We start from the raw sequence: 27,963 nt of genomic DNA on the forward strand, positions 1-27,963 counted from the left end.
GGAAAGAGAAGACGACGGCGGCCATTTTGTGCTGGCGCTTCTGAAGAGCATACCGGCTCCACAGCTTCGGTTACTGTATTTTATCTCGAGAAAACCCGGTATCAGCCGCCGTTAGGCTTCCGTGATCTGTAACAGGCCGCTGACTGACCGGTTTGGGCGCCAATAACGTGTGGTTCAACAGCGACAGCAGAATGAGGGGAAGCTTTATGGATCGTGACCGAGGCGGGTAAGCTGGTGTGTGACGCGGGCAGCTGCGGCCGCCATGTTCGTCTCCTCACAACAACATGGCGGCGTCTTCTGTCTCCGGCCGGCTGAGGAGAGGCGGCGGGTTACATAACTTCTCCCTGCCGTAGAGCTGATGGACAGGCTGCTCTGTGGGGAGCAGTGCAGCTCATCTGGCGGCAAAAACAGGCAACATCTGTACAAATAAAATCCTAATTTCCCCCTTGTTGCACCGGCTGCTCTGCTCAGACGCTGGTGGCAACCGTGCCTTGTACCGCCACAGCACACGCCGCCCTGCGCTCATCATGGCTGCCATCACTGCACGGCGAGGCTGGTAGACGTCAACAATAAAAACCGCATCGCCCGGACTCGTGCCAGACACCCCCAACCCGAATCCCGCTACGCGACACACCGATATGAGGAGTTGATCATTACGGGGTCATTATTAGGAACTCAGTTCAAATGGCGTTGGCGTTACCAGCGGTACGTTTATCTCTGGGCGGCTTTATTGGACTATTAAATCCAACTAGAGCGTTCCAGTCTGTTTGTCGCGCTGGCGCTTCTCTGGACTCGCTAAGGCCGCACACGCTACAGCGTTAAATGGGGCGGTTAAAAACCGCTAATACGAGAATAGAGAAGATGGCGCTCGAAAGTGGAATGATAGTCTGCGAGGTCCCACTGAAGCCAATGAGAGCATGGCGCTTCAAATGCCGCGCTGTAAGAAGCGTGACTGCGGTAGAGCTGGACGCCAGAGGTACGGACTGCTGCTTTTTTGTTTTATACAAAATGCAGCGGTTTACGTTTTTTTTTTTAAATTTTTTTTTTTTTTGAGCTCACAGGTTTTAAATTCGGCTATTAGTTTGCTTTCATGGTGTGGGAGGAGCCCGGACTACAAACTGCGTGCAGATGATGTCACGTACGCTCAGCTGGCGTGGGGGACCGCGTGTAATGTCCGGCTCTTCACAGATCCTTCGTGAGATGCTTGACGTCTGAAAAGAAAAGAGCCGCGATCAAGTCTGAATCTAAATTAGCGTTTTCTCATCCATTTACACAGGCGGCTGTGGCGTATCTGCGGAAAATATATATTTTTTTTTATGCGGCTAAACAAGCCACATATACGGTCATGTGAGGAAGGCCTTAGGGCTTATTCAGACAACCGTATATCGGCCGGGTATTCACGCCGGCCGATATACGGCGTCCCTCTCTGCAGGGGGAGGAGGCTGGAAGAGCCGGGAGCAGTGCACTGAGCTCCCGCCAACTCTCCACCGCCCTGTGAACTATTTTCAATGAGGGGAGGTGGGATGGGGCAGAGCGAATTCCCAGAACTTAGCCCCACCCCTGTCCCGCCGCCTCTTATTGCAAATAGTGCAGAGGGGGCGGGAGCTCAGAGCACTGCTCCCGGCTCTTCCAGCCTCCTCCCCTGCAGAGAGAGACGACGTATATCAGCTGGCGTGAATACCCAGCCGATATACGGTCGTCTGAATAAGCCCTTAGGCTTATATTACATGAGTACAAGCAGCTGCGACTAGCGGTCAAGCTTCCCCAACAAATGCCAGGCGCTCCTGTAATAGCAGCGTTAGGCCGTTTTTACATGGACAAGAAAATTGTGCGATGCAACCGTGTGATTTTTTTATTTTTTATTTTTAATGGTTTCATTTTCATTTGCAGTGTTTTTACACCTGCAATACTGTGTGGAAAAATAATTAGTGTTCTATTTTTTTCGCAATCTCCTCCAATGCCCCCAATGGGAGCGGCGGCAGCAGCGAAAACAATGGGAGAGCTATGCGATCCTCTGCTGCAGCTGTGACAGCCACGGCTGGGAAATCCTTTCATTCCTGCAGGGATAAAGGGATTTCCCTGTAATGATGCAAGGCTGTTAACACATGAAAATGCCTCACAGCCATGGGGCTTTCACTTGGTGGAAAACACGATTTTGGCTCGTGAATCACAACCCAATATTACCCTCACCCGTGTGAAACTAGCCGTACGCTACACAAGCACTAGCAACTGCCGCTAGCGGTTTGCTGGGCTGTCCCTGTCCGGAAATTGTTGTAAAAACGCAAGCACTAATATGAGGGGAGGGGCAACCGCAGAGATGCAGGGGAAGATGGTGTAGACTGACCTGGGACTAGGGGTTAGTACAGGAAGAACTGGCAGAACAGTTAGTAGTGATACACTTAATATACAAAATAACCCAAACCTTCTAAACTCATGCTAGAAGTCTGACTAATAAGGTTAACAAACTAGAAGTAATAATGTCTGAGGAAAACTATGTCATAGTGGGAATAACTGAGACCTGGTTGGATGAAAGCTGTGACTGGGGGGTGAACTTACACGGTTACATCTGATCAGAAGGGATCGTAAAAACTGGAAGGGGAAGGGGTTCGTCTTTATGTAAAATCCTGTTTAAAGCCCACATGGGAGGATACGTGTGAAGGAGATGAATATTTGGAGTCTCTATGGGTGACAACAATAACATCCCCATAGGGGTTTTCTATAGACCATCAAATATAACAAAAAACACAAAATATTTATGACTGAGGCCAGCTGCACACGACTGCGTCGGAGCCCGCATGCAGAATCCCAGCCGGCATCCACATTTTTAAACCTCTGCTTTTCCACGTCATCGCCTAGCTATGACGAGGAATACGCAACCTTTCCTCAATTTCAATTGCAGCAGGGCCGCTGGTCGGACGCCTTCCATTGATTTTAATGGAAGCCATCCGCGCAAAAAAAGATCATGCTGTGACTTTTTTTCTCTGCAAGCAGAAAATTGCAATTGATTTCTGCTTGTGTGCAGGAGAAAGCGTTTTTCAATAGCATGTTATGGGCGGTGTTTGCTGCGAAAATTGTAGGCACACACCTGCTACGGATTCCACAATCCAAATATGCCTGTGTGCAGCCATATTTGATGATATAGATGAAGCAGCAAATCACAATTAGGGAATTATTATGGGGGACCTTAACTATCTGGATACAAACTGGGAAGCCGAAACCTGCAAATCTCATAAAGGTAACAAGTTTCTGTTAGTAACTGAAGGTAATTGCCTTCTCCAAGTTGTACAGGACCCGACTAGAAGGATAGCCATTTTGGACTTAATATTAAAGGGGTTGTCCCGCGGCAGCAAGTGGGTCTATACACTTCTGTATGGCCATATTAATGCACTTTGTAATGTACATTGTGCATTAATTATGAGCCATACAGAAGTTATAAGAAGTTTTTCACTTACCTGCTCCGTTGCTAGCGTCCTCGTTTCCATGGAGGCCGTCTAATTTTCGGCGTCTAATGGCCAAATTAGACGCGCTTGCGCAGTCCGGGTCTTCTTCTTTCCTCAATGGGGCCGCTCGTGCTGGATGCCGGCTCCTTGTAGCTCCGCCCCGTCACGTGCCGATTCCAGCCAATCAGGAGGCTGGAATCGGCAATGGACCGCACAGAAGCCCTGCGGTCCACCGAGGGTGAAGATCCCGGCAGCCATCTTCAGCAGGTAAGTAAGAAGTCACCGGAGCGCGGGGATTCAGGTAAGCACTCTCCGGTGTTCTTTTTTAACCCCTGCATCGGGGTTGTCTCGCGCCGAACGGGGGGGGGGTTGAGGAAAAAAAAAAAACCCCGTTTCGGCGCAGGACAACCCCTTTAACCAACAGACCCGGGATACCTGGGAAATAGTGACCATAATATAATTTTCACATGTATAATAAATGTTCAATGGAGAGTTTTATCGATGGGGCTACAAAAATATTAAGTTTTAGGAAGGCAAACAGCTTAAGGTGTTTTTACACTGGATTAGCAAGATGCCCAATGACATCAATTACAGACTTAGGGCCCATTTAGACACAACGATTATCGCTCAAAAGCCGTCTTTTGAGCGATAATCGTTGCGTCTAAATGCACGGCCACCCTGCACTGTTATGCACTGTTCGTTCATCGCTCATTTCTAGCCAGCTAAAAATCAGTGATGAGTTTTATCAGCACCACAGGCTGATATCTTAGCGTGCGGTGCTGAGAGCATTCTTTCAGCTGGCAATTCTCAGCGGGACACCAACTGAAAACTCCAAGAACAATGCAGCTGTTTGCATATTCAAAATAGCTGCATTGTTCTCCAAGCTATCACAGCAGTATCCTGCTCCACCTGAATAACTCAAATAGCTAATTAGCGACTTAGAGTTATGCAAAGATAATCGCTCAAAACTGTCATTTGAGATATATATATTTTTTTTTTAAACCGATCATTGCTCTGTCTAAAGATAGGCTCACCTCAGAGACCTGTCACCGTTCCCTCCTCCTCCCCCGCGGCGGAATAGTGCTAGCGATATTTCACCTCGGCCGTGGACAGGGGGCCTAATGCTGGCCCTTTAAAAATAATGTGGGAAAAATTGTAGAGGGTGATGAGGAGAAAGCAAATCTATTAAATAGTTTATTTAATTTTTTTTTTTAGCCAGTGTATTCACAGAGGAAAATGAAATGAAAGCCATCTTAAAAAGATTAAAATACCATACACCCCCAGCTTCTAAGGGAATTGAATCATGCTATAGACAGACCATTGTTTCTTATATTTAAGGACTGTATAAGTTGGCAGTCTATTCCACTGGATTTGCGCATAGTTAAGGTGGTGCCGATGTTCAAGCGGGGTTAATAAAACAGACCTAGAAACTACAGTCCAGTAAGTCTTCTATTGTGGGTAAAATGCTTAAAGGGTTTCTAAGAGATGCTATCCTGGAGAAACTCAAGGTAAATGGCTGTATAATTCCATATTAGCATGTGTTTATGAGAGATCTCTCCTGTCAAACCAACCTCATTAGCTTCTATGAGGAGGTAAATTCTAGTTCAGACTGGGGGGCAGTATTGGAGGGGACACTGTTATTAGTGGGGTACCACAGGGGGTCGGTTTTGGCCCCTATTCTTTTTAATATATATATATTAATGACCTGGTAGAAGGATTGTTCAGTAAAATAGCAATATTTGAAGATGACTCAAGACAAGACAAATTAGGTGCAAGAGGATCTGGATAGGTTGGGGGCAGAAAAGTGGCAAATGACGTTTAAGGCCGGTTTCCCATTTGCATTGGAACTTTCCATTGCATATTCCACTGCATATCCAGCACAAAATACTGCAAGAAAAAGCACTGCATGCAGTGCTTTATCATCCATTTAAAAGCCAGGCAGCTGAGTGGAAACCGAATGGATCACATTATAGTCAATGGGGTCCGTTCTGCACTGATCGTTTCTGTCCTGAGACGGAGCCGTTTGGCTGCAGGGATTCCCCTTGCCTGCTCCCTGAACAGAGCAAGAAAGCTGAACCACAGGCATGGGTGTGAAACCACCTACCGGTCAGACCACACACGCAATATTGTGTACAGTTTTGGGTACCGTTACTCAAGTCGGAGCTTGAGCGGATTCAACTAAAGTAATAAGCGGAATGGGCGGACTACAATACCCAGAGAGGTTATGAAATTTGGGGTTATTTAGTTTAGAAAAGAGACGACTGAGGGGCGACCTAATAACTGTATAATATATCAGGGGTCAGTACACAGATCTCTATCATTTATTATACTCTGGACTGTAACAAGGAGGCGCTCTAATAACTATGTATAATTTATCAGGGGACAATACAGAGATCTCTCCCATCATCTATTTATACCCAGAACTGTGACTGTAACAAGGAGGCGCCCTCTACATCTAGAGGAAAGAAGGTTTCTACACTGACCTAGAAGGGGGTTCCTTACTGTAAGAGCAGTGAGACTATGGAACTCTCTGCCTGAGGACGTGGTGATGGAGAACTCCAAAAAGTTTTTAAGAGGGGGGCCTGTGGACTCCTTTCTTGAGTGTAACAATCTTACAATCAATGATTTGGGGGAATATTCTGATTGCCAGACTGGAGTCGGGAGGGAATTTTTTTCCCATGAAATAAGGAAAATTGGCTTCTACCTCATTGGTTTTTTTTTGCCTTCCTCTGGATCAACATTGCTGGAAAATAGGCTCAACTGGGTGGGTTTTTTTTCAGCCTAAAATATGTTATGTACTAGGCTGGATGACCACATCAACACTCAGATTGGCCTTTTAATGGGTGCTATTACAGCACCCTTTCTTCCCTGCAAAACCCAGGAGGAGCTACACCGGCATCTGGACGAGTCTGTTGATTCCCTATGAGGAGTGCAGGTGCCGGCCCCAGTCAGCAGTTCTCTGCCTGCGTTGTTCAGGGTTGAAATACTGCCATGTAATACAGCAGCCTCAATACGATTGTTCATTCCCTTACGCTTTCATAATTGTCAGCAGCACATTTCCTGTTTACACATGGAGATGTACAGTGACAAAAAATGTATTTGGTGCTGCATAGAAAGATGCATAAATTAGTTTTATTCCCTCTCTATGCAGTTGTTAATGTAGACTGTTGTGGGCCACTGCTGATAAAGAGAAAACAGTTCAAGGTCACTGTGTCAGAGAGGCACACTAAAACAAAAAGCTTAAGGCTGCCTGTCCATGGGCGAGTTTGAATTGCGTTCTCTCCCCTGTCCACGAGCAGAGAATCATTGCAATTCTCTGCTCGCAGCTGGCAAATCGCAGCATGCTGCGATTTGGTGCGATTCTCCGCGGTCGGCCTATCTATTAGATAAGGCTGACAGCGGAGATCCATCTGCCGGCTTCTGCTCCCGGGTGGCGGAGATCTGCCATGGGATACCGCAACGCCCATGGACAGGCAGCCTTAGGCTGGGGTCACACGGGACGTATTCCCGGCGGAAATCTTGCAGTTTTGCTGCAGCGAAACCGTGAGATTTCTGCTGGGAAAGTGCAGCTTCAAAACCTGCGGCACTTGGCCACATAGTTTTCAGTTGCGGCCGGTGCTCCCATAGAGAGGAGCACAGCTGCAACGGGGGAAAAAACCCAAAAACATGCTGCAGCCGGGGAATCCACGTTGCGGCGCCGGCTTTGCCGCAATGGATTGGCTGTCCCGTGGCAAATTCACCCTGTGTAAACCTAGCTTTAGGCTGGCTGCACACGACCGCATTTCAATTGCGGAATCCGTGATAGTCGCCTGCGCGGATGATCCGCTGTATTCTGCACCCATTAAAGAAATAGTACATTCGCATATCCGCTCACATGAGTGGATAGCGATTGCGATTTCCACAAGTGGATTTAAAATCGCAGCAGGTTCTATTTTTGTGTGAACTCCGCACGGGCGGCTTCTATTAAAGTCAGTGCAAGCTGTCTGACCTGCAGCCTATCTGCAATTGGCCTCACTAGGCAATGACGCGGGAAAAACATGAAGAAAAATCAGTACTGCGCATGACCAACAGTGAGCCCCCACGGTCATCCGCAATAGAATAAGCTGAATCCACATGGCCTGTGTGCAGCCGGCTTACAGTATTGAAGTGAACGCTTATTATCAAAGTAACTACAAGTCCAATTGTTTTTAATGCTTTACCTGCTATATTTGCTCCCGTTAAAAACTGTGAGGCTCGTGTGCTTCTATGTCTGAATTTACAGGAAGGTTTTTCTTGCATCAGGCAGAAAGCAAATAAGGGTTGTTTACAGGGGCGAGAAAATCACATGATGCAAACATCAGTAAAAAAGCAGATTATGAAACCAATGGTTTCCTTCCAATTAGCGATGTTTTCACTCATGCAATGTTGAGAGAACACAAAATGGTGAAATGCTCTATATTTCAGCGCTGTGCAAATTTTTAATTATTTTAAAATCTACGTTTCCCTCTGGAGCCTTCTTTTTATTGCAACACAACTCAACAAAGTTGCAATGCGATTTTTAACGTTAGAAAGTTTCATTGACTTTCACAAAAAAAATCGTGGCAAAATTGCGCGATAAAGCAAGAGAAAATCGCGAGCAGCAGTGATGGTTTAGTGAGAAAAAGCAGCATTGACATTCAAAAATCACGAGAAAAAAAAGCGTTTTTTCTTTCCTTCTCAGCAAGATCGCGATCGCCCGTGTAGAAGTAGCTTAATTGTGGCATGCTCCATTGGATGTTATATTAAAGCATTTTTCTACAAGTAATGCTTAGGCCTCATGTCCACGGGCAAAAGAAGAATTAAAATCCGCAGCGGATTTTAACTCTTCTGCCTGCCTGCGGATCCGCATCCCATAGGGATGCATTGACCACCCGCGGGTAGATAAATACCCGCGGATGGTCAATAAAAGTGATTTAAAAAAAAATGGAGCATGAAAAAATCTGGACCATGCTCCATTTTCGTGCGGGTCTCCCGCGGGGACGGCTCCGGCGGGCTTCTATTGAAGCCTATGGAAGCTGTCCGGATCCGCGAGAGACAAAAATCGGAATTTACTCACCCGCTCCGGTACTTCCCTTCGCCGCGGCGCCATCTTCTCTCCGTCGCGGCCGGATCTTTTTTCCTCGGGCCGGCGCATGCGCGGGGCACGTCACCGACGTGCCCTGTGCATCCGCCGGGCCGAAGAAAGAAGATCCAGCCGCGACGCAGTGAAGATGACGCCGCGGCGAAAAGAAGATCCGGAGCGTGTGAGAGGTGAGTTTATTCTTATTTATTCTCATTTTCAGCGCTCATGTCCGCGGGGCAGGAGGGACTCCATGGAGAATCCGGAGTGGGCCTGATTTTCCCCGTGGACATGAGGCCTTAGAGAGTATTTTCCTAATACTGTGCTGTGGTTATATTATGTTTGCTATTACCGATCGTTACCAGTCACTAGTATCCCTTCTTTCTGGAGATGGCACTGATCATTTCTGGACACTACTGTCCAATAGCTCATTCATAGTTACTATAAACAAATCATTCCCTGCTGCATTGTGCATACGGACAGAGAAGGATATAGGTGCCTAGAGTATGGCGGCCCCAGGTAGCAGCAGTGTGGTGATGTGTTTTATGCTTATTTTTTTTCTTTACTGTTATCAAAACCCTCTAATAGTAAAACTGTTTATCTGCTCATAGCAACCAGTCACCGTGCAAATGGGTTAATGGGTAGCAATGCCAAATCTTAAACTGTTTTGATTTAAAGTATAACCAACCTTTTTACAAAATGTCTGACATGTCATAGTTTGATCAGTGGGGGGGCTGATGGCCGAAAGCCAACCTTTTGCTAAAATGAATAGGTGGAAGCACTCAGCTGAGCATTGCAAGCAGTATATGGGCTCCACAAACCTTCCCGGGAGCCTGTACACCGCTCTGAGCAGTGACTGAAACAGGCACAGCAGTCAGATAAGTGTTTCTGCCCAAACGTTTTAGCAGCTTGTAGCGGTTATAGCACCTGGACCCCAACCAATCAAAACTTATGACTTGTAAGAAATTTGTAAAAAGTTTAGTTGCCCTTTAAGAGATTCATTATTTCTCTTCCTTTAAATGCTTGGATTTGATTTATTACATGTATTTTCTATTCCCGTTAATAAACTGTTCTTTTATGTCTACTTAATTAGTGCCGGTGGTTCCCGCTTTCCAAAGTTCGGTAATCCAGGAGAACGTCTCCGTAAGAAGCGCTGGGATTTAAATGAGCTTCCAAAATTTGAGAAGAACTTTTACACGGAGCATCCTGAAGTAGTACGCATGTCAATTGTAAGTTAAAGCCCAGTTTTAGCTTGTTGCCTTCTGGCCTGTTTTTTAATAACTTTTCAGTGCACTGCTGAAAAGCTGACAATTGAGGTAATTACCAGTTAATGAACCTTCTGATACATAAATAACGAAAAGGTATATCAAGAAAGTACAGTTGGTGCAGTAGAAAATACTGTGTGTTAGGTCTGTATTGTCACCATAGACTTGGAATAGTATTGTACTGAATGTTTGTTTTGTGTCTAACATAGACGACTTAGGCCTCACATACACTAGCATATTTGGGACTATTTGCTGTTCGTGTTAATCGACAGACAACACACCTCATTATAAGGCTATGAGGTTATGCACATTGACCGTTCACATGAAAAAAAACTCATTGCATGTCCTATTCCTTGCCCCTAGCATGTCCTGTTTCTCGTCCGTGATAACTTACTTCAATGTGCTGTGTCCATGTAAATCGGATAGCACATAGACAGGTGTCATTATGCTGTCCGATGTGAGTTGCGCCTGAGTCTCTTGGGCCCAACTCGCATTCACGGCTAGTGTGCACCTTGCCTTAGTCTCAGGTTAGCTTAGCAATAGCTGATTGGCAGAGGACTGCCACCTGGAACCCATTCCCTTGATTGGGACTCAGCCTGCAGTACCACGCCAGGCCACTGCACAATGAACAGAGCTGTCTGCTTCTGGCAACAAAGCATTTCAGTATATTAGAATTGGCAGACGGTTGTAAGCTGTGTTTTACAGATGGCACCTACAGAGTTCAGCTGAGCCCGCTCCAATAAATGGCACATGACAACTGAAGGCAAGATCATCATTTGTCTGATGACGCATTCTCTTTAACCCCTTCATGTCGCAGCTGTTTTTCGTTTTAATTTTTTCTTCTACACTTAAAAATCACAACTTTAAAATGAATTTCTGGCAACGTAGCCATGTGAGGATGTGATTTTTGCACGGTGAGTTGTATTTTTCAGTGGTACTATTTAATGTGCCTTATTATGTATTAAAAAAACTTTTACACATTTATAAGTAAGATGAAATGGGAAAAAAAGCTATTTCACCATTTTTGGTCTTGGCAAGGCTTTGGACTTTCGTGGTAACCAAACGGCACCCTGCGATCTCTGCGATCCCTCTGTGTCAGGCCAATTTTATATGCTGCTGCCAGTACTGATAGTGGCATCTAAAGGGTTAACTGTTGGAATTGAAGTAACTTGTGATCCTGGTGGTTGCAGTGAGATGTCCGCTCTCAAATTGTTCTTAGACGTGGGTGTTAATTTTACCGGTCACTCCTCCTTTATGCTGTTTCTCGTTGTCTGTAGGATCATCTGGTTTTTGTGGCCTCTCTCGTGTCTTCCACGATGACAGCCTTGCTACTGAATCTGCCTGATGCACGCTGTGCATGGTAGTTTCAGGCGTCTCATGCTGTTCTGGTTTACCAAGGTGCTACTCATGTGGGTACCAATTCATAACCAGTGCCCAGTGTGCACAAGTTAGTCTAAAAGTGCTGTGGCTGCCATTAGAGAATGAAAGGAGGCCAAGAGAATCTTCAACGGTGTCCCTTCTGCCAGTCTTTGACATTCATACATGTTTTCCAATGTTTATAATTGACTCTTGAGCAACCTCTATCAATAAATGCATATTTGTCATATTTTGGTAGACTTTTTTTTTTTTTTTGTGTGCTGCCAGTGCGGGGAGGCCGGCAGGGAAGCCGCTGTCGCTGCCAGATAAGAAGTCGTCACTGTGCCGCTGGGGAAGCCGCTGTTAGTGACTGCCAGGACCTGACAGCCCGAGCGGGGGGGGGGAAACTGGAGGGAAGAGCGGAGGTACACTAGCTCATAAGGCACATAAGCTGAGGAAAGCAGTCTGTGTGTATTCTCTCCCCCCCCCCCCCCCCCCCCCCCCGGTTTTCATAATCCGCCTATTACTAGAGACAGACATCACTTGACAACAGACAGTGGACAGCATATTGGAAGGAGAGTAGATTTCTAGTGGACAGCAGTTTAATGCTAATTTTATTGTTTTTCAGCCAGAAAATATTAGTTATGGTAAATAAACTGAACTGCAGTTTTTTAGTCTTATATTAATATGATAGCCAATGTTAAAATAAGTTTGTTGAAACAACCATTTGAAAAGTAACCATTTAACTGTATTCTCTTATAATGCAGCATGACATTGAAGAAGTGCGCAGAAAGAAAGAGATTACTGTCCGAGGGATAAATTGCCCAAAACTTGTCTATAGTTTCCTACAGGCTAACTTTCCTCGTAAGTTGTTTTACTTAGTTTGATGAAAAACACTTATCAATCTTGGGCTTTTTTTCCCCATAAAGCATGATACTTACATTTCATATTTGTTTTCTTATAATGCAGAGTATGTTATGGATGTTCTTATTGACCAACGATTTAAGGAACCTACCCCAATCCAATGCCAGGGATTTCCTCTTGCGTTGAGCGGTCGAGATATGGTGGGAATTGCCCAGACCGGATCTGGCAAAACACTTGCGGTATTTATTCTGTCTTCAAAATATAACGTCTCAAAAACATTACTTTATCTCATAAAAGACACAAAATAGAATAGAAATGACTAGACTTTGTTAAAATTCAGCAGCTCTTTATGTTAGGGATAAATTGTTTGATAAATTTTAGGGAAGGTAGTTAATATTAGAAGGTAGAAAATACAAAGCTTGGTGATGAACATCTAGGCAAACCTGTTGGATCAGGTTCACTGAGGAACAGGATGTTGGAGTTCTTTTTACTTGTTTGTAGATGTATTAACAATTGCAACTTACCACAGATGCAAGCATTGTCTGTTCTCCAAGTACTTATGTAGTGTTTTTTTTCATACAGTATTTGCTGCCTGCAATGGTGCACATCAACCACCAGCCTTATCTGGAGCGAGGAGATGGACCAATTGTACGTACAGAGTAGCTTTTTAAAAATTGTCTTTGCTGATACAATCTAAAACAAAAAAGGTATCCCTTTATGGGACTATTCACATCTTGTTTTTCCTTATGTCCCTGAGTGTTCCTTCTCTGGGTTTCATTAGATTCCCCAAAAACAGAATTCAGAAGGAGCCCTGAGACAGAATTATAGCCTTCCATTGCTCAAACTAAGACCAATACGGCCTCCGTTTCAGCAGATTTCTGTATATTTCTGGCATTTGTGCTGGCGAAAACATGGTGGAATCAGATGTAATATGGGGTTGTATTAAAATAATTAAATAACAACAGTCCTTACAAATAAATCTCCCTACTTTTTATGTGTTGCAGTGCTTGGTTCTCGCTCCAACCAGAGAATTGGCTCAGCAAGTACAGCAAGTAGCTGATGAGTATGGGAAGTCATCTCGGCTGAAGAGTACATGCATTTATGGTGGTGCTCCTAAGGGTCCACAGATACGTGATCTTGAAAGAGGTAGGATAAATCCTGTCTGTTATGGTGCTGTTCCCATAGGTGACAGGGAGTTGAGAGATGTAATTTTTATACCCCTCCACTCCCCAGTTCCTACGGTGTCTGCCGGTGATCGCGCTAGGCACGAAGATATGACTCCTCTCTGAGTGAGGTGCATGCGCTCTCCCATGATACTGTACGGGAGAGCGCACGCATGTGACTCAGAGAAAAGCTGTGTTTTTGTTCCTGGTGTGATCTTCACCAGTGGACACCATGGGATCTGGGTAGCCGGTGAGTATAAAAATTACATCCCCCTCATTTCATGCAATTATAAAGCTATGCTAAAAGTGTAACGTGTAAACTCGCTGAGGACAATTGGACTGATAGATTTATAATCAAACTCCATTCTCAAATGCTGATAAAAAGGCATAATTACTAATTTATACACATTTTTATGTCCACAATTACAATATAACTTGACGCTTCAGGGACTTGCAAGCTGGCAAATTCATGACCCTCAATTGACGCCAACCTTTATCCTCAAGATATTTAAGTGTGACACATATTTCTGCTATACGTTTCCTACTGGGAAATGACCCTAAAAATAATTCAGAAAGGATACATCTTCCCCAAAAGAAACTTCTATATGGGAAATATCTTGGATCCCACCTGTCCTAGATGTGGCACTTAGGACCACTTCCATTGTTTATGGGCATGCCTCCAAATTTACTCCTTCTGGAAATCGATTCAGGCTCTTGGTAAAACACATTCTAGGCATGATATTGCACGAACACTGTCCTGGGCTCTCTTTAGTCGTGATAAATATGGGTGCGCCTGTCAGTTGTGGCAGTAAAAGTCTTGTTTTGTATTTATGCTTCAGCAGGCAAGGCCATCTTGCAAAACTGACTGACACCAAATACCCCTACATTTTGAGTATTTTTAGAAAAGCTTAGCTTTTTGTTCCGAATGGATTGGGTTGTTGCTTCCCTATAAAAAGAAACACGTGTTCAATAATTTTTAGACATGCGGACGCCATTTATTCATATCCTCTCAGCCCTTATTAAATTCTGGGTAAAAAAAATGTTTTCGTGTCTATATCATTGGGGGACACAGCAAAACCTTGGGTTTAGCTTCTGCCACTAGGAGGCGACACTAAGCATAAAAGTGTTAACTCCTCCCACTAGCTATACCCCTCCTGCAGGCATAAGCTAGCTCCGTTTTTAAAAAAATTTTTGAGCAACCATCTGGTATCTTGAATGAGAGGTAGCAGGTTCTGCACCTATATAAAGGAATACAATATTAAACCTTTATAAGTACTGTCGGCTTTTGGGGATTGCCCAGTCGATGATGCAAAACTGGGATTTTGAGATGTGGCGCACTGAGGGTTTGAGAAATCTATGCTTTCTCTGTTCTGTTCTTTTTCTTTTCCATTCTCCTGCCATTCATTATTTAAATAGAATATGGTTAAGAATGGTTCCCTTTAAAAGTGGACCCTGACAGATCCTCTCAATTCCTTACTGCTACAGCTTTCTTCCCCCTTATTTTAAACTTTAATTTTTCAGAGGCCTCCTCACTCTGGCCATTTAAATGCCATTATCAGAACTGACAGCAGCAATAAAAAGGTTAACTTTTTAAGAGTGCAGTCCTCTTCAACCCCTGCCATTACGGCAGCCCAGCTATACCACTGCCTCTGAACCCAAGCTCACTCTATGCAATGACACCCATCATCTGTCTGTACATGTATGGCAGAAGTCAAGTAGGGGGTTGAAGAGGATTTGTTACTGGATAGAATCAATAGGGCTGGTTGCATGGCTCTACAGACACTGCAAAGCTAACTATCCCCCATCCCTCCATAGTTGCCTCCCTTTGCCCTTGCAGGCTTTTCTTGAGTCTAGCTTTTGGCACTCACTCATTTGATTGACAGGGTGAAATCTATTGTAACATAGTAACATAGTATGTAAGGCCGAATGAAGACATTGTCCATCTAGTCCAGCCTGTCTATCCTACTGTGTTGATCCAGAGGAAGGCAAAAAACCCCAAGGCCAGAAGCCAATTAGCCCTTTTGGGGGAAAATTCCTTCCCGACTCCCTAATGGCAATCAGACTGTTCCCTGGATCAACCCCTAATAGTTCCTACCTGCCTGTATACCAGGATTGACACTTAACCTAATATTTATATCCTGTAATATACTTCTTCTTCAGAAAGACATCAAGTCCCCTTTTAAACTCCTCTATCGATTTTGCCATCACCACTTCCTCCGGTAGAGAGTTCCACAGTCTAACTAATTGTGATTAAGTGGCGAGGACCGCCTACTTAAGACACTGAGAGCCCCAGTAGCCAGACCTTGGAGATGAAGGGAGGCGACCATCATGTATAGAGGACAGGAATAGAGTCAGTATGTTGGCCAAGCAAACGGCTCTGCTGAATTCTATCCAGTGACAGGTCGTCTTAAACATAAATCAATGTATACAATGGGTCATTTCTAATGATGCATTTCCTATTAAAAGCCCTGTGGAAGAGTTTTATATTGGCTAATGTAAAGAATTAGCAGTTAATGAGGTCCCCCTTTTTCAAGGTGATGGTCACATTAAGAATAACCCCAACTTTCTTTTTTAGATTTTTGCAGTTTGTTTATTTTTCTGTATAACCGTCATTTTCCACTTCTTCATACATATGGACTACATCAGAGGTTTTCTTTTTTCAGTACATGAACTATTTGCTTTTTTGTCTTCTATCAAGGTGTGGAGATTTGCATTGCCACTCCAGGCAGACTCATTGACTTTTTGGAGGCTGGGAAAACCAATTTGAGGCGCTGTACATACCTAGTGCTGGATGAAGCTGACAGAATGCTTGACATGGGTTTTGAGCCACAGATCCGCAAAATTGTGGACCAAATCAGGGTAACTATATTTCCAAATTCTGTATAATGTTAAGGATTTCTTTTTTTTTTTTCTTCTCAACCTCCACCCACCCCAATATTAGACCCTGGCATTGTATAAAATTTATTAGGCCTCTTGCACAAAACTTTGAGAGAGAATTCTTCTTACGGGTATGTTTACATGTAGCAGAAAGTATCACTGCAAAATCTGCAGCATTTCCAGAAAAGACAGTCAAAATCATCTGACTTTAAAAGATACCGCGATCTCTCTCACCTCTGAAGTCCTCGCACTCTTCCTTTAGTGAACACTCAACAGCCCCTAGTGAGTGCAGTGGCGCAGGTAATTTCTGCATTACCTGACCAGCTGTGCTCAGTAGAGGCTGCTGCGTGTCCGGTGAAGGAAGCGCCGAAAGCACAAAGACTTCGGAGGTGAGGGAGTGTGGTATCTTCTGAAATCAACTGATTTTGAGTCAAAATCTGCAGCGGCAATGCAGATTTTAACTTTCTTTTGAGGAAATGCTGTGGATTTTCTGCGATGTGTAAACATACCCTTAACATTTTGTGATGGGTGTAATTAAATATATCCTATACTGAAATTTATTAAGCCTTTTTTATTTGGTGTAGCCTGACAGACAAACTCTAATGTGGAGCGCCACATGGCCAAAAGAGGTGCGTCAACTAGCTGAGGACTTCTTGAGGGATTACGTACAGATTAATGTGGGAAATTTGGAGCTCGCTGCCAATCATAATATCCTCCAGATCGTTGATGTTTGCCAGGAGAGTGAGAAGGATCACAAGTAGGTTTAATATGATTTGTTTAGGCTTTCTTATTCAATTGCTGAAAATGCAAAGATTGTTTATGTGCACTTTTTTAGACTTATCCAACTAATGGAAGAAATAATGGCAGAAAAAGAAAACAAAACAATCATTTTTGTGGAAACCAAACGCCGCTGTGATGATCTTACTCGCAGAATGAGGCGCGATGGGTAAGTCGCAAATTGTTGCTTCAACTCTGATGTCATATTTGTTAATGTTCATACAAAAATTATTAATTACATATGCTTATAGGTGGCCTGCAATGTGTATCCATGGTGACAAGAGTCAACAAGAACGAGACTGGGTCTTGAATGGTGAGTTAATCTTGTAGGTCTGAAATTATATCTTCCTATTCCCTTTAGATCATAAAATACTTAAAGGGTCACTCCAACAAAAACACATTTTTTTTCTAGCACCTCACCTTCATTGCCCTGTCACACTCTGTACATCTTTTATGGAGATTGCAGTGCGGCCTCCTGTCTGATTCTTATTAGGCACTTCTTGATGATCAGATTTACCGGTACTATCTTACTCTCTATGCTGTTTTAGTAATTCAGTGATTCATCAGAACAGCATCACATGACCAACTAGAGCCCAGTACTGTCCCTGTCAGCTGTGAGGACAGTGTAATAATCATTATCCTGTATTCTATATTTGCCAAAATCAGCTAAAGATCATAAGTACACAGGGAGGATGAACTGTCGTCATAACTGTGTGACAGGCTCCTCTAATCCTTATCAGTGACACCCAATAATTTTGACTAACTCCCCTCAAATGACTGAAAAAGTGACTTCTTTAAAGAACACAAAGCCAAGTAAATCTCAGGCAGACACTGAGATCCCATAATGCACCTGAAGAGAAGAAATCTGTGTATTTTCTAATAGAAAGGAATAACTAAATAGCTAACTTATTTCTATTGTAAGGCTGGTTACAGAATGAATGGGGGGGAAAAAAATCGCTGGAGGGAGTGGCCCTTTAATTCTAACAACTGGTTGTTAAATCCAGCATGCACCAAACTGGGTTCCCTCTAACTTCTCAGTAGAAATGCTGGCATTCATAGAATGATGACTGAAAAACTAATGCTTTCTAGTGGCTGGGGGGTGACTTGCATTAGTTAGTTGAATCTGTGTTTAAAGTATACCTCACACTTTTTCTAGAGCCAAATGGGTCTAAATTTTTGTACCAATAATTAATTTTCAGATTTATCATGGAGTTAGAAGGTAGCTGTTCGAAAACCATGGGAACTTCCCCTAGTGGTTACTATTTAAATTACTGGCTATATAAAGGGATTTTTTTTAAAGAGCAAAACTCAAAATTTATTTTTGTCTGTTAGCATTTATCCTTTAGTTTATTTTTTGACATGGTAAATACATACAAAGTGAAACTTTAAGCCTTTTTTTTACACACCAGGATGTATACATCCTGGGTATGTAGCACTGGCGTAACTATAGGGGTGCAGTTGCACCCGGGCCCTGGAGCCTTAGGGGGCCCATGAGGCCTCTCATCCATATAGGAAGTATCCATATAGTACTATCAATAAAGCATTATAGTTGGGGACCATGTTACAGATTTTGCATTGGGGCACAGGAGCTTTAAGTTACGCGTCTGAGTTAAGGGGTTAAGAGAAGTTGGGGGAACCGAAGATAAACGTTTGCACCTGAGCCCATGAGGCTAGTTACGCCCTCTGGTATGTAGGGTTTGTATGGAGTAGGATTGGCAGCCACTTAATGCTCACACTGATCGTTGCTGTTAACCCTTTAAATGCCCCAATTAGTGTTTGATGGTCTTGATAAACCCTCCTGCAATAAAATTGCAGGGTGCTATCTGGTAGCCATGGCAGCCTCGTCTTTTCTGAATCAAAAAGTAGTCTTCCTCACTTGCTGTGGATGCTTCAGTGTCTTGCCTATCCAAACTCAATACACTGGCAGATGCGTCAACTTTTAAGAACCAGCACAATAAACGGCTGGAATCCTTCGTTAAATCATCTTTCGTGACAACCTGGTTGGCCCTCCACCCTCTCCTCACCTCATCCTGGGTTAGTAAGGCCTCATCCGAATGAGGGAAACAGCTGTACCGGGGCATTCTATGCATTGCTTTTCCCCAGCAAGAGGTATCTGAGCTTGCTCTTCAGCTGTCCCAGACAGGCAAGTTCCTCTGTGAGGTGATACTGCCAGTTACTAGCGCGTTACTCCACGCTTTCTGTGGCAGTTTGCTGTACCTTGTGACTGAAGTGTTGGTATTTTCCAAAAAGTTTCTAACCAGTGTTCCCTTTACCAGAACTCATCTCTTTGGCAGCCTCCCAGATGAAGTTATTTCTGAGGCTTCAGGCAGAAAAAGTTCTCATCCTCCTCAATACAGGTCCAACGTCAGCACAGGCCTACTTTTCGTTCCTTTCGTTTTTCTATCCCCGGCATTCAGTCACCTCAGCATTGCAAAAACCACCCATCCTTTAAACTGTGCCCTTTCTGGTGTCCCCGGCCACAAGCAACCAAGCCCTTCATGCAAAGTCCTCATTTGCATGAAGGGTGGTCCCCACCCTGGTCATCCAGGGTGGGGGTCAGTCTCCTGGTATTTGGAGACATGTGGTTTGCTCACATTTAAGATTCCTGGGTGTGCAAGAGCATCTCTTCGGGATACACAGTAGATTTTCATTCTATATCCCAAGAGCTTTTTTTTTGCTAATTCCCCACTGCCCGATCCAGGCCAGACTCTCAGTATCTTCGAGTTATTCAAGATTTACTCGACCAAAGCATCATAGTCTCTGTTCTTTCATACAAACGTTTCCCTATATTTTTCATCCTCTCTCTTCATTCCTAAAAAGGATGGATTAGGTCACCAGGTCCTAGACGTGAAGCTCCTGAATCAATATGTCAAAGTATGTTGTTTTCATATGGCATTCATCACAGCGGTGATTGCTTTTAATAATAATAATAATAATAATAAACTTTATTAGTATAGCGCCAACATATTCCGCAGCGCTTACATAGACAGGGGGAATACAGAGAGACAAAATACAAGCTTTTGTGGATTAAAGTGAATTCCTGTTGTCAATATACATCAGAGACATCTCTCTCCACTTTTTCCCCGTCCCACTAGCACTTTCTTTGGTTTTCAGCCCAGTCAGCCCATTTCCAATTTGTCGCCTTGTCATTTTGGCCTAGCGACAACTCACCAAGTGTTCACAGAGATCTTATCTTATAAGTTGTTGTGGTGCTTTTTCCTCCCAGGGGGATAGTAGTGATCCCTTATCTGGACAACTTACTAATCAAGGCTTCTTCTCTCAGGGCCAATGAGGAAAGCCTCAAGATAGCACCAGACGCTTCATCAATCGTCTAAAATACAACCTGGCCCAATCACGTCAGCGCACTTATCACGTATTCCTCAATACGGTTTAGGTGAAGTTTCAACTTCCGATCGACAAGGTTGCTCTACTCCACTCTCTATCCGCCAGGACATTTGGCTGCTGGAGCTCATGGTAACCGCTTTCGAGGCGGTCACGTACGCACAATTCCTCATCCAGTATAACAAGTCATCCTAGCGAGCTGGAACAGATCACGCGAGTCTCTAGATTGTCCCTTGAGACTCGATACCGTCGTTCTCTCCTGTGGTGACTAACCTCGCCCAACCTCTCTCACAGGAGAGGTCCATTCTTTGCTGGAAGATAACAATCGACTCCAGTCTTTTAGACTGGGGGAGGATCTTCGACAATTTGACAGTGCAGGGACAGTGGATCACCTTGAAAACCTCTCTCCACATAAACCTACTGGAACTTGGAGCCATCCACCTTTCTCTGACACACTGGTCTCAGATTCTCTATGGTCCACCAATCCTGGTTCAAACGAACAACACAACGGCAAAACACCAGGGCGGCACAAAAAGTGCAACTGTGATAAGGAAAACGGATGACATTCTCTAGTGGGTGAAGGCACATGTCCAAGACACAGGAAAGTGGGCACTCAGACAGCTGCCTTGATAGAAAAATAAGAGTTATGATTTTTTTGAAAGTTGAAAGGAAAAAACAAAAATCATCATTAGGGGTTTAATTCTATATACATTTCATTTTGTTTACTGTTATGTAGTTGCTTAGGAATTAGAGAAAATTGAATTAGAACGGCAACAGGATGTAGTGATGGGGATTACTGCTAAAACAGTAAAATCATTGTAAACTGTTGTAATTCATCAAATTATACCAAAATCAAACAGCGTGGGTGAGAGAACGATAACTCTTACATGTTATGTGGTCTCAAATGACGGGAAAATGTAAAACATATTTTGAACTTTTTCTTTTAATTACTTTTACAGAATTTCGCTCTGGAAAAGCACCAATCCTAATCGCTACAGATGTCGCTTCACGAGGTCTAGGTTTGTAACTTTGCAGGTTGAATACAGCTGATAACTTCATCAAAGAGGGAACTTATTTAGCATTGAGGCTTCATTTTTAAAGGACTTCTTTAAAACTTGAGTCAGGACTGATGATATTCCACAATACTTATTTTCATTGTTAGGAAGGATTTGCTTATTAGAAAATAGCGCAGTCTTTTATTTACACATTAGTGTTAGTCTTTTATTACATAGTGATATACTTCTCACGTTGTAGACAGTATAACAATTCTATCTTCCCATACTTTTTTCCTATACTTTACGTTTTTATCTGGATTTTCCCGTTTTGTGTAAGCCTAGTAAAAATTACTTTGTGTAGTCCCTACTTTTCTGGTCAGTGCCCCATCCATGCTTTTATTATGAAAAAGTAAATCAGTCTGTTTCTTGTTACTTACAGACTTCGTACTTTTTTAAATATGTTTTATAATTTTCTATTTTACGAAAGGATGAGGCTGTTTTTAGCATGTACTATTGTATTACTGAGGATTGGAGAGCTTGCTCCTGGTGGAAGTTCACCATTGGCTAACTGACAAAACATCATGTTTAGAAAACTTCCTGGTTTCTTTCTCCCCAATGGAAAGGTGGTTCACTAGTGTGAGACAATATGTATTTTTACATTGATTTACCAAGTACTGTGTGGACAGCACCTTCCGTATAGTACGAATTATGGGCCCTCAACATTAGTTACCTGGATTTATTTATTTTTATTAATAAATGATTACAGATAAATGCATGGCTAACTGCTGTGCATGCAATTTCCCAGAGTTATTTGCATTAGGTGACAGGTAAGTTATTATTGGTCAAAGTACTCATTCTGTTCACTTTAGGGATTTTATATATAAAGTATACATACATATATATAACTTTTTAAAGTAGTTTGTAATATTAAATCTTATCTTTTTTGTTTTGTTTTTGACAGAAGCTGCAGATCACTCTCAGTACAGGGCCAGCTGCCTGTCGAAAATAGAGGGGGATGAACACTGGAAGCTGCCCCGCTAAAAGGGCACTGGCTTCTTACACTCTTCCCTCGCAAAGGTCTTGTACTGAAGAGGCAATTTTTGGGTCTGCATCTCCACCCCCTAACTTTCCCACTCTACATCGGGGTGCAAAATGTGTGCTTTCCACCCTGACAGCTGAGATGGGTCTACAACCCTTTCCTTTATGGTTGCTGGTATGATGCCACATTCAATAGAAGGACCACCTTTCTAGAAGGGAGATCACCTGGTGCTTCCCACTATGCTGTCTGCTGAGCAGTTTTGGGAAAGTTCCAAGCCAAGGAAGACTTTGGGAAGTCTCTTGGCTTTCGAAGCAGAAGAATAGCCCCTTCTGCTGTTTTTCTACAGACTCCTGTGACTTCCTCCATTTCCAAATGTATTAGCCCTTCTCTCTATCCTAAAATGAGCTAGAATGCTGCAAGGTATGTTTCATTGTCTGCTTTTATCTTGGTGGCCTTAAGAAAAAAAAGTGCCATTTATATTGACCTTTTCCCTATTTTACATCTTCCCAGCCTGAAGAAGCCCAAATTATTTTCAAGCAGATAACCATTTTTTACTTCAAAATTTCTCTTACCCAAAATGCTGTGCAGATTGTACTGATTTTATAATTTCTGCACAAAAGTAAATGCACCAAAGCTGAAATAGCCTGCAGCACTAGTAAACAAGCTTCCTGTAATAAGAAACAGACCTATACAAGATCACCATTTAATACAAGGCCACCATGTTATTCCTCACAATAGTGAATTGGGCATATGAAACTGTGGGCCTCCAACTTAAGTTTTGTTAACTGTTGACAACAGATGAGTGGAGGAGGATGGGGTCTCTCTTCGCATATTGACAGGCTTGCTGGAGTTGGAGCTGGAGCTAGTGGTTCACTCACAGAAGCATCTAGCCAAGCCAGTGCACGTGTTGGGACCTCTTGCTGCGCCTGGACCATTGATGCATGCTCCCTGTTCCGGTGGTCCTGTGTCTATGGATGAAGGCGGTAAGACCGCTATATGCCAAAAGGATGGGATTACCAACAGCTGGTTGCCCACCTCACTGAGGGAGTGTGCATCGGTCCGGACAAAAGCTCACCCGAGGATGAATCCCATGGAGTAGTTCGACTTCAGCTCCATAATAAGGAACCAAATGATTGTGAACATTGTCTGCATTTAAATACTGTATTTCTCTGAGTGTTTTAGTTAGCACATATTAGATTTAAAAGATGTTCATAAAATTGTGTATATATACATTTTGATACACTGGATTTTGTAAGTAAAAGAGAAGAAGAGTTCACCATAAACTTAGAGTATGGCCAAATGGTGGACTCTGTGGATCTTGCCTCTAAAAGGCACTGCAGAAATGTGCAGCAAAGGCACGAGTTTCTGCTGTGTATTTTGCTATAGATTCAGCTCTGTCAATAGACAAAATCTGTTTTGCGGAATTTCCGATGTTGATCTGCATTAGGAAGTGATGTGTCTGCACAGAATCGAATCGAAAATTCCGTCAGCCAAGGCCCTGGCAGAAATTTGTGGCTTAGCTGTGGATTTCCTCCACGTTTTTTAGACCGAGTTTGCGCAGAAAAATCCACTTTGTATTATGCCATGTGAACATGCCATGAAAGGCTTTCAGAGACTTAAAAATAGAAGAAAGCTGACTGAGGGCAGGCAGTGGAATAAAATGACAAACTTTCCAGTACTTGTTAATTGTTTCACCTTCCAGCGCTGCTGCTCCCGTCCTAGAAGCTCCTGCAGAGATCAGATTACGTGCTGTCCGTTTTTCGTGATGACCACTGCAGCCAATCAATGACTTTGGCGATACTGTCATGTATGTTGCTTGACTGCTGATGCCAGTAATTGGCTTCAGTGGTCACATGAACGATTTAACGGCGAGTAGTTACTGCAGGTGCTTTGGAACAGGAGCAGCAGGACATTAACAAATGACACTGGATATTTTATTTTAGCACATTCTGCGCCCTTAGTCAGTTTTTGCAAAGTCCTGGAATAACGCATTTGAATGTGCAGCCCAGCACCAGTAGTATAATGCAGAAAGTCTGTGTTTCTATAGCTTTTTTTTTTTGTCAGTAAAATGGGGAATTGTCCCTTGCCATTAGAGTACAATCTTGGTAAAATCACTCTTATCTATTTACTTGTTAGAAATGTGTAATAAGTTTGAATATAAGCTGCTCCTCATTACTTTTATAGCATCCCGTGTAGCATAGTTTTAATCAAGGTATCTTGCTGATTTTAGTTTTTTTTGTTTTTGTTTTGTTTTTATTTTCCTTCCTTGTTTTTTTTTTTTACCTTTTGTGTGGATGCATGAGTGTGTTGAGTGAATGTTTGTTTTTAATTCCTGTTTTTGTTTTTTGTTACTTTATTTTTCCAAATTTACTGACTTTTTGTTTTTTGTCCCTCTCCTCAATGTATTCTTTTCCCCAACACATCAATTGTCCCGATCACTGAACAGATGTGGAGGATGTCAAGTTCGTCATTAACTATGATTACCCAAATAGCTCAGAAGATTACGTGCACCGCATCGGACGCACGGCTCGTAGCACAAATAAAGGCACAGCATACACTTTCTTCACTCCTGGAAACCTTAAACAAGCTCGTGAGCTCGTCAAGGTACTTCAAGAAGCTAACCAAACTATAAATCCTAAACTCATGCAGCTGGTAGACCACGGTCGTGGTGGTGGAGGAGGAGGTGAGTGGTTCTTGTCTGATAAAGTAGAGATATTCTATAATTGATCACATGATGTTTGAAAAACTATATTAATTGTTTAACCTTAAGGGCTAGACTACAATTACCTTCTGCTGGTGAAGGGTAAACATTACCTGGGAGAGTTCACCTTCCACCAGCTAACTAGGGTTACTACTGTCTGTTCTGTTGCATCCACTCTCCTGTGTGAGAGAAATCCAGAAGAGAAGTGAAGGTATGTGTGTATGAGATAGATATGTGTATATGTTCATGGATGTTCCACGAACATATACACCTTTTCAATCCCTATCAAGGCTGTACTCAGGATTTTGTAAAGGGGCCGTGTGGGCAGTTTACTCTAACCACTAAAATTGTATTTATTTATGTTGACACCTTTTTAGCTGCCTTTCAGTACTCCTTTAGGCCCCCTGTCCACAGCGAGGGCAGAATATTACTAACAATATTCTGCCGCAGGGGATGAGGGGGAGAGCTGTTAGGTCTCCGAGGTGAGCCTATCTGATAGATATGCCACGATTCTCCGCGGTGAGCCTGCCGCGATTTAAATCCCGCGTGCAGAGAATCGCTATGATTCTCCGCTCGTGGACGGCGGCGCTGCGCTTTCCATAGAAATGCTATGGAAAGCTTCACATAGCGTGATTCGCCGGTGAATCATCGCCCCGTGGACAGGCAGCCTTAGGGCATAGTTTAAAAGGGTCTTCTGGTGGTTCAAAGTGAAAGCTATATGCTTCATAAAATGTGTTTATAACTTGTATTACAAAGCTGCAGAAATATTGCCTTGCCTGTGATTTCCCCATAACCCCTGCTTAGTTCTTCATTTTCTCCATTGGTATCCAGTGGTTGCAATCTATACACTCTGCTGTTTTACTGGTCAGACATGCGCAGAGCCTTCAAATTCTGCAATGACGACACAGTTTGTACATCAGTGAATGCACAATCATCAGTAATCGTCTGTGGGGCATTGTGGAAGATACAGTTTTTGCACTCCCCAGTAGTCATTTTAAATAACAATGTGAAAATCTAAAGCTGTCTGGAAGCAGCGGTGGTGGAGGGCGGCCAAAGTAGATGCCAGAGTTCAGTTTGATGATTTAGATAAACGTTTGGAATAATGGCATTGAGTAGAAACCTTAAGGAAATTTTGAAAATTTCTCACAGCCTCGTTTTAATACCATTTTAACTTGCAAGTTGTTTATTCTGGGAGAAGAGGAAATGAAATTGCAAAGTTTTTCAGAATTCTGCTTGACTATTCATAGTTGTTGCTTGTGAAGCTGCATCCTAATTTTTTATTTACAATTTAATTTTAAGAATCTGAATCGCCACAAAGTGTTGTTTTTTTGACTTGTACCTGACTGACACAGTTGGTGAAAACCTTTTGCTTATAAACATTGCATAAATCTATTATAAAAAAAAACAAACACCAAACGTAGAAAATTCAAAAGAAATCTTTTCTTGAGAATCTGCTATTATTTTCATTTGATTTAGTGCAATGTTCTTAATTGACGAGCCGCTTCTACTTCCCCTCCAGTACTTGGCTTTTTAAGGCCTTTCACACTGTCGAGAAAATCGTGTGAAATTTGTGTGTTGCGAGACGCACAAATCTCGCATGAATATGGACCCCATGCTTTTGAATGGGGCCATACACATGAGTGATCTTTTCACGGCCCGATATATCTCACTTGACCATGTGAAATTAGCTTAAAATGAACTAAGTTTGAAAAAAAATGTTAAAAACGAAATCTCTTACTGTATTTCATTATCCATAGGTGGCCGATCTAGGTACCGCACTATTCCGACCAACAATAACCCAAACATGATGTACCAAGAAGAATGTGATAGGAGAATGCGTGGCAAAGATGGTGGTAGACGTGACGGACGTAATAATCGTGATGGAATTGCCAGCAATGGAACTGGAAGAGACCAGGGTCGTCAGGGATATGGCTATGTGGGGCAGAATTCCAACTTCCAGCCTAGCCAGTATGGCTACGGGCAGGGCGCATTTACAGCAGGGGCAGCTGGCAGCTATGGTGCAGCAGCATATGGCCAAGCACCACAGCCGCTGATGTCCCAGCAGTTCGCCCCGCCCGGTACTCCTTTGTTGAACTACATGAATCAAGCAGCTAGTTATCAGTACCCACCCCCTCCCCCACCTCCACCTCCCCCTGCTCGAAAGTGATCCTTTCATTGGTTCACATATATTTTTTTTTTTTATTTTAAACTCTTCAGTTTTGTAAAATACTTATGATTTTTAAAATGTTTTTTTTCCTTCAGATTTATTTTGTCAAGTTCAAGAAATTGAATTTGAGGAAAATCTTATTTTCACTATACCTCATCTTCAATTTCAGTGCTGTTAACATGAATTCAGGACCACAATTTATTTTTTTTTTGTCTTTTTGCGTAGAGGGCTTTGATAGGGAGGAAAATCATCCTGAAAGAGGTAGCAGTTGGTCTTTCCTTTTCCACTTGTAAAGTCATCCCATTTTACCTTCCATGTATCTACTTTCACCTATGAGACATTCAAACATTTGTTGCTGTATTGGTGTTTTGTACAAGAAAAAATATATATTTTTTTTCTGTTAAGTTTTTTTTTTTTTTTCTTTTGCAGGTAGGTAAATGAATTCTTAATATCAACATATATGTTCCCCTCCTTCATCCTGCTAGTGTCCGTTATTGTAGTTCATATACGCATCTCCCCATTTAACTCATCTCATTACTATACCGAGGATGCTCACTATATTTTTATTTTTATGAAATGATACTGCCATCCAAATGCTACCTTTACTAAAATCTCAGGGGATGAAGGGGAGTGGGTTTTCGAAGGTAGGTTTCTTCTCCCACAATTGGCTTTGCATCTCCATTAGTAGAAGCTGACTCTGTTTTCAAAATTGTGGTTTTAATTTTTATCAACTCACATATAGCACATTCTAGCATATTCATATTGCTAGTGCAGGCTCTGTAGTGTTGCTACAAGAGAGCACCCTTTTCCCCTCTTCAATTCCACAATTGGGTACCATGTTGTTTTTGTAAATAAAAATGTCTCAAATAATTTGTTTGTTTTTTTTTCTTTGAAAATGTG

At 42.9% G+C, this 27,963-nt stretch overlaps 1 protein-coding gene across 2 annotated transcripts; it reads left to right on the top strand.

The window, feature by feature from the left end:
• Nucleotides 1-27,933, top strand: DDX17 (DEAD-box helicase 17). Of its 2 annotated transcripts, XM_066596381.1 has the most exons (13): nucleotides 2-226; nucleotides 9,611-9,746; nucleotides 11,906-12,002; nucleotides 12,108-12,241; nucleotides 12,585-12,650; nucleotides 13,007-13,148; nucleotides 15,864-16,024; nucleotides 16,627-16,799; nucleotides 16,878-16,988; nucleotides 17,071-17,132; nucleotides 21,121-21,180; nucleotides 24,642-24,878; nucleotides 26,654-27,933. In XM_066596381.1, exons 1-13 carry the CDS (start codon nucleotides 192-194, stop codon nucleotides 27,061-27,063), a joined length of 1,824 nt encoding a protein of 607 aa, XP_066452478.1. In that variant the 5' UTR covers nucleotides 2-191; the 3' UTR covers nucleotides 27,064-27,933. The 2 variants fall into 2 exon arrangements, with proteins under 2 accessions (XP_066452479.1, XP_066452478.1); XM_066596382.1 differs by lacking the exon at nucleotides 26,654-27,933 and having other exon boundaries at nucleotides 1-226; nucleotides 22,118-24,784.
• Nucleotides 27,934-27,963: the final 30 nt, after the last annotated feature.

The sequence above is a fragment of the Eleutherodactylus coqui genome, chromosome 3 (assembly GCF_035609145.1).
Source record: "Eleutherodactylus coqui strain aEleCoq1 chromosome 3, aEleCoq1.hap1, whole genome shotgun sequence".
Lineage (NCBI taxonomy): Eukaryota > Metazoa > Chordata > Amphibia > Anura > Eleutherodactylidae > Eleutherodactylus > Eleutherodactylus coqui.